We start from the raw sequence: 7,988 nt of genomic DNA on the forward strand, positions 1-7,988 counted from the left end.
TATGCATAACAAGAACAAATCAGATCTGAAAAACCGATACAATATGTTGACTGAAGCTGAGCAGTCACTGCGTCGTGCGGCAGTCGTACGAATTCTCCTCCCGTTGAGCGCTGGACAACGCAGCGCCATTTGTGGGGTCCGCCTGAACAGATTGCCATTAAAAGCGATTTGTTGTGCGCCCATCGTGGCGCTACGTTCTCCGTAGAATCGCTTTCCCGACGACCACCATGCGCAGCAAGTGCCCGGCTTAACCTTGAATGTTGTCTTCAGTTTACGATGGAAGTTCTTTGTTTGCAGTTGATACAATAATTATGTTTATTTTTATTAACATTATATAACTGTAATTTTTATAATATAAAAATAAATAATAATATGACTGTTGTTATTAAAGGTCAAGCTTACAAATTGGATGAAATGGCACCCCACCACCATTCTCTTTGCAACAGCACATGGGGACATTAGACATAACATTAATGTTCAAGTATTCATCCTACCCACTAGTTCTCTTTCTGCCACACCTCAAAAATATCTTTTGAAATTATTGTTATAACCCTATGTAGACGCAAGAGTCCTATCACAATTCTTTAATTTCTATGGATAAGAACCCTCTTTTGACGTATTTACAAGATATAATTCTACTTCAAAGACATTTTAAGCAGATGTTAGAACATGCTACCATTTTGTGTTACAAACATTCTGCTAAACAGTAGATTTTACTAATACAAGAACCCACATGACAATGAAGTAAACATTCTTAAAACGAATCAGAACAGCGTCTCCTGCAGTGATGGCTCAGAAACTTGCCGTCAGGGGTCCGACGTGTCTGACAGGCTCAGGGGTCAGGAATATGTGATGTAGTTGGATTTACTGTATATAATGCCTTATTCCAAAGTCTCAAAGCATTCGAGGTGGGAACTAGCTCGAGCAATAACTTAATGCTCCCTTAAGGGTCTCTTCGTGTCTGAGCTGGTAAACCAGTACTAGCTATCTCTCGTTTGTCACAATCTCTATTAGGGATCATAAGAAGTGTCTTTATATTGCTGAGAATTGTGCTTTAAAGATCAAAAATAGGGATTGACAATCAAAATAATGTTACTTGGATAAGCAAATTAATATTCTTGGGCCGACGACGTCAGGTCTGTCCAACGGAGGAAAATTTACCCGATTCACTGCTGACCTCACCACCTGTAGTCTGTTTTGATCCAAATGAGCTAATCAGTAGATAATAAATCATTATTTTCATGAATGTTAGTTTGCACGAAATATATAAGCGGGCATAATTATGACTAAAAGGATAATTTTAAAAACTTTTTATTATGAGAATTTCAGTGGCAGATTCAAGATGCCCAGCCGGCCCACCATCCCTTTTTTTTCCGAAATTTAAAAGTGGAGAAAACTGAAAATTATATTCCAATTCAGTCTGAGAGTGCCATTTCCGACCAACTAGAGGTGCCATAATCATAACCATAATCTCCGGTCTACAATCTCTACCTGTAAATGTCGTTCTCTGGGCCCAGCTCTTTGAAGAGGATTAAGAAAGTAGTAATAATCCAACTTAAAGTGTCAATTTGGGAGTCATTTAAATTTATGATGTCCCAGACCTAAACGTCACTAAGACTTTATTAATGTGTCTAAAGAACACTTTCTATAATATTTTTTTAAGATTTAAGAAATGATTTTTGTGACGATTCGGAGAAGGGTGTGGATATGAACACCGTTCGAAGGGAAACGTCCTAGACCAGATATAAAAAAAAAGATCAGCTCAAATGATTGACACTTTCGGGAAAGTTTAATAAACTTACAAGGAAGAAATTATTATGTGTTGGCGAAGATCCAGTTTAGGGTGAGGGTCCTTTTAATTTCTGACGTCGCAGAAACCAACCTAGATAGTTACATCCCACCGCACCTATTCATGAGATAAATGTAAACTTACATGTAAATTTATCTTAAATATAATGGTGTTGGAAACAACACGGAAGTTCCGATATAGGAGTATTTCAGTTTAATCAAATCTATTATTTCATTTAAAAGTTCGTATTAAAAAAAATACAACAAAATGAGGAAGTTGGCAAAGAATGGTACACCCAAATACACAAAATACCATATATATTTCAAAACAATAGCAATGATACAATTGTATCCATGTACAGATTAGCTTTAAGAATGTGAGCAAAAAATAAAATAAAATAAAATAAAAACAAATAAAAAAACAAAACCAAAAAAAAGCAAATCCACAAATGTTAATACAAATTTGGTAAAATCACAAACAACATAGCTGTCATCTATAAAAAAAAAAATAATAATAAAAAATTAAAAAGAAAATTTCCCTTAGTTAATTTTTTACTGATTCTTATCGTTTACATTGTAAATAAGATGAAGAACACTAAAGCTATCAACTGTCTGAGCAACAAAATATTTGTCCCTATATCATTCTATGTATATATTCCAATATAGTTTTTTAAAAAAACTCTACACATATGTTATTTATATAGTTGAGAAAATAAGCGTCACTATTGATAGCTAGGTAAAATTGATATATGTTTCCAAGGCTTCATATTATTAATTGGCCAACATATTAGTTCATTTATGACGTCTTATCACAGTACTCAACAAAATGTCAATGAATTGTTATACTCGTGATTCTCCAATTCCTTAACTGACACCCCTATTGTTTATAGAGACATCTATATTTAAATTTATGAGACATTTCTGTCTTTACATTTCTTTTATTTTTGCTAAATATTTTATATAAAAGCTATCATCGTTCTCCTTTATATCTTCATTATCCCTTAAATCTTCGCACGTCTGGTTCTTCTCGCTTTAATCTTCATTCTCCCTTAAGTCTTCGTACGTCTGGCTCTTCTCGCTTAAATCTTCATTCTCCCTTAAATCTTTGCACGTCTGGTTCTTCTCGCCTAAATCATCATTCTCCCTTAAATCTTCGCACGTCTGGTTCTTCTCGCCTAAATCATCACTCTCCCTTAAATCTTCGAACGTCTGGTTCTTCTCGCCTAAATCGTCATTCTCCCTTAAATCTTTGTACGTCTGGTTCTTCTCGCCTAAATCATCATTCCTGTCTGCCTGCTCAATAATTGTCATATTGATCTACAAAAAAGAAATATGAAAAACTCAAATTGACTTTTAATTACACTTTTTTGATTTTGAATATTATAATTTTTTTTATATTCCCACTACCTGGCACCAGACAAAAACCCATAAATCGTCACCGTTTTCACGAAGAGACACAAACTTCAATTTTGACTAAAAAAAGGTTTTGAAAAAAATTACGTTTGACGTGGACTACATTTCCCTATCAAGATATGGAAATTTTGAATATTTTTTTTTGCATGTGTAAAGATATATATTACACAATTTAAATGTTCAATATATTTTTTTCATTTCTTAGCTTTACCATTATTATGTAAATTAGCGTTACAAAATTGTGTCCGTTCATTATAAAGATAAAAATATACCCAGCATAGGTTGTTTACACCAGCAACACCTACAGCAATGTTAGTGTCTCTTTGTGAAAATAAAAATCTCATTTTACGCGCTGTACGCGCTCCGTTCCGTTGTCGGCAGACACAAACTTTGTTTTTGCCAATGTTTTTCCATTGAAATCAAGGGTGATTATAATAGGCCTAAAACTAGGTTTATCCCACTGAAACTAGTATGCTTTTACTAATAATTCCACACTTGATCCATGTGTATAGGCCTTTTGCAGGTTACTGCAAATTGGGTACCGCTATGCCTAGGAAATTAGTGAATTTAATCTTTACGGCTAGCCCTACACCAGACAGGCCTCATTGACCTGATCACAACGTTAGCAACGCAGCACACGCGTCTTCTGATAACCCTTTGAAAGTTTGTGTCTCTTCTTGAAAACGTTTTCCTCTGTTAGTGCGCTATGGCTAATTGGCTTAATTAACATAATAGTGTAGTTGCACACTTAACAGGCAGGTGAAAAGTTAAGAGTTCATATTTTTAAAAAAACAACGTAACCAACAACAACATAACAGCGTAACGGCGTTAAAACTTAAAATTAAACTAACACCGCTTTCATTGTGACCCTTTCGGCCAATCTTATAATTACGGCGTTTTTAAACAAAAAAAATTAAACGGCGCATATAATATTGCCCTTTCGTTCGGCGCTGTTTAAAGCTTGTGATTGTTTGGAATTAAACAACGTAACGGCGTAAAAAAGACAATGGCGTTTTCATTATGGCCTTGATGGCTAACCATACAAAGCAGCACGTGCGTCTTTTAATAAACTTTGAAAGTTTGTGTCTGTTCTTAAAAACAAAATTTCCATTGTTCCCGGTTAGTAGGCTATTGCTAATTAGCTTAATTAACTGTATAGTGTAGTTGCACACTTAACAGTTAGGTGAAAAGTTAAAGTTCATATTACATAATCTAAATGTCAAAAGAAAAAAAAAAGAAAAAATATGATTTTTGAAGTTTGTGTCTCTTTGTGGTGTCGGTGACGCAATGTGAAGTCTTTGAAAATAGACCGAAAATGGTTAATACTCTGATGCTTTTTCAAAGATAGTTAAGGATAAACCACAAATGTTTTTCTACTGGTTCTGATCCTCACACCATAGATTCGATTGGCACTCTCGCCACACAACCGACCAAAAATTGTGGATCCGCCAGCCACTTTAATACCCACTTCAACAGTTATAAAATATCTCACCTCTGATCGGTCTTCATTTTCTGTCAGTCTTGTTGCCTTTACAAACAATGCATAGTTGTCAAAAATATGTTTTTAAATAATTTATCTCATTCGAAAACAACATAACAACAAAATACAAACTTTATAGATTTTATCAGTTTTATAGAAAAATATTTATTAACGCACATTTTGAGTTGTAAACGCTAATGTTTACTATGTCTTTCTCTAGATTACTGTATTTATGGCGTCCTTAATTATAGGAAGAACCTAATGTCCAATGGAAAAAAAATCAAGAGGATAGCTTATTTGGTAAAGCAGCCAAGCCGTAAATGTATTCGTTTGGTTTAGAAACTTTATGAAAACAGTCAAAACAAAACAAACAACAATTTTAAACAAAATCTAATCATTGTATCATGGTGGTAGTATTTAATCTATGCTAACCTGAAATCTGAATAGATACTGACACAGAACCTCACTGGGCTAATATGCGTGACGGCAGAGTGCGTCTCGATCTGCAGGCTATTAGTTTACATTTATTTACCTATAGTTTTATTTATTAATATAATAATGCTAGAAAACGATTTTGTGTACAAAACAAAAGGTATATAATTTGATTTAGTGCTTCAACAAGGGGATCCAACAACTGATGTCCAGGCAGCGTATACGCAGAAACACACTGGCAGATTCGAATTAACAGTAGCTTCTGTTCCGATCTAGTGTCTCAGGAGTCAGGAAGTACTTAGGAAAATAAATACACACACACACAAACAATTATTAGACTTGGGGTACCCCTTCACACCCAACTAGTTCGAAAAACGTTCCTGCTCGTTCTGACAATTTCATGAAACGGGATGAAAACGGGTTCAAACGTGCAATTTTTTCTTTTACTACAACACAACACAGTTTGAAGTAAGTCCATGACGACTGCAGACGGTTTGTAGAACGTTCGCACAACGTTTAAAATGGGAAGATTACGCACAATGTCGTTTGTAGTCCGTTCTTAACAAGTTCCAATCCGTCCTCAACCTGTTTAACCCCGTTCACAGTAAGTTTCAACCTGTTCTAGGACGTTTCCATTCAAACCAATTTATGCCCAGTCTTGCCCGTTTTCACTGCGTTCTCAGGCACATTCAGAACGGGGATCTGGGTCATGTTCCAGTCCGATAGGCTGTAATACGACCCATATCTAGCCCGTTCTCCTCATTTCGATTCAGTACTTGCTATAGTTAAACATGCCAAGGAAACAGAAGAGGCAAGGGAGAGGAACCTCAAAGAATTACAAGTCACTTATGATTTTCCTGCTGATGACGATGCTGGCCCATCTACTCCTGCTGCTGATAAAGACAAAGAGGAGGAAGCTCTAGGGAGTGAGGCACCATCATCACCTCATTGTGAAAATGATGAAGCAGAATCACAGATTCAACAGGGCAAGAAAAGAAGGTCAAAAACACTGACACACCATGGTAAGATAATATAACAATAACAATTCAGCCAGAGAGTTGATTTCCAAAGGAGGGAGCATCATTGATCTGCACTATTTGTAACAAAAGCTTTGCTGATTCGACTGCAAACGGGGTGGACGTAGTTAATATGTATTAGAAACGAGTACATCTGACTAAAAACGGATTGAACGTACTGACAATGTAATAGAAACGAGTAGATCTTACTAAAAGCGGACTGAACGTAATGACGATGTAGTAGAAAGGAGTAGATCTGAATAAAAACTCAGCAAGAACATTTTAGAATTGAATAGCAACGTATCACAAACGTATAAATTGGTTAATACAGCTTAAGAACGCAGTGAAGACGTAATGGAATGTAGTTAGGTCGGCCTGAGAACGGGCAAGACGGGATGGAACTTAACAGCTTCTGTGTTGGATCGTACTCCTATTTTTCCCCGTTCGCACGACGTTTAGCTCGTTTTTGGCCCGTTCGTTCCATGTTCGCAGTACGGCAATTCCGTTTTCAGTACGGCAATCTCGTTCGAAATACGACCTTACTCAGTCCTATTTTTGACCGGGTAGAACGCGATCAAATTTTAAACATGGTTGACGTTCTGGACCACCATTTCCGTCCTTGCCCGTTCATACCGTTCGTACTAAGATTGTATTCGGTCTCTATTACGTCCATTCCGTTCATATCTCGTTCGTCCCCGTTCTACCCCGTTCTTCAGAACGTTGTGCGAACTAGTTCAGTGTGAAGGGGATATAATATAATGGAAAGGGTGCTGTCTCCGATGATTGAAAAATTTGTAGCGTCGGTGCCTGTTTGTTTGGCATTGGTTCCTTCCTGTAGCGCCTTGAGGTGCACTACTGCAGTGGATTTGTGCGCTTTATAAATCTTATTATTATTATTATTATTATTATTATTATTATTATTATTATTATTATTATTATTAATATGTTTCATTACTTTTTTGTTCATGATGCGTAAGCAATAAATAAAGAAAAACACATCCTAACGAATTTAGGTCTAAATAAAATAAGAAAAATATCAATTGTTAGCCTACAAATTCTCGTTTTGAGGTACGATTCAATATTATGTTAATATTATTTTATCTTCTACAATTCAAAATGTGTGAGAAGAGCTACGAAATATCCATATCCATTAATATCAATTAATTACAGTTTTGAAATTACTAAATTTCTCACCTCCTTTCCGGTTTCATTCTTTTTCCTTTTTGTAAACTTTAAAATAAATAATAAATTACTTTCATTCAAAAATATGTGTTTGAACTCATTCAGATCAAAATATTATCAATATTAATATATTGTTTAGTTTTATAGTCTTTGTTTAAATATTAAATAACCCCCATATTCCAAACCTTTTTTATATTGGAATATATTTTAGGTAGCTGAAAAAGCTGCTGCAACAGGGGTTTAGTGGGCCTAAAAGTTGTTTCTGGCTTGAATCAACCACCACAGCTACTTGTTGGGATGAGTTCAGTAGGTTTTATTGATATGGCGCCTGATAGGCCCCTATGGCGATTCACAATCTTTTTATTTTAGAGAATTTAGTGTTAAAACACCTTTTAGGAGAAAGAATCTACCCCTTATGGAAGTAAATCGTGCTATTATCATTATTCATTGCGTATTATATTTATTTGTGCGATACCTTCATAAAACTACTGTACATTCAGTATAATTGTTATATGTTTAACTGTTATGTGTTTAACTGGAGTATTTTAAATATTTTAAACATTTTTAATATTAGTACTTTTAATTATTCTGTACATTTCAAAGTTTTCTTAAGTTTGCAATAAAGTTATTTTGAATCTTTGAATCTTTCTACTGCTTACCTTTAAAGATTTTGATCT

At 35.1% G+C, this 7,988-nt stretch overlaps 1 protein-coding gene across 1 annotated transcript; it reads right to left on the reverse strand.

Annotated features, from left to right (window-relative positions):
* Positions 1 to 2,316: 2,316 nt before the first annotated feature.
* Positions 2,317 to 4,977, reverse strand: LOC117116486 (uncharacterized protein PF07_0086-like). The gene is made up of 2 exons (XM_033260549.1): positions 4,694 to 4,977; positions 2,317 to 3,105 (listed from the first exon to the last, which is right to left on the reverse strand). The coding sequence occupies exon 2, from the start codon at positions 3,097 to 3,099 to the stop codon at positions 2,821 to 2,823; it is 279 nt and encodes a 92-aa protein (XP_033116440.1). The 5' UTR covers positions 3,100 to 3,105; positions 4,694 to 4,977; the 3' UTR covers positions 2,317 to 2,820.
* Positions 4,978 to 7,988: the final 3,011 nt, after the last annotated feature.

This window comes from Anneissia japonica, unplaced genomic scaffold, assembly GCF_011630105.1.
Source record: "Anneissia japonica isolate Jap-2015-1 unplaced genomic scaffold, ASM1163010v1 scaffold284970_len119093_cov105, whole genome shotgun sequence".
NCBI classification, from domain to species: domain Eukaryota; kingdom Metazoa; phylum Echinodermata; class Crinoidea; order Comatulida; family Comatulidae; genus Anneissia; species Anneissia japonica.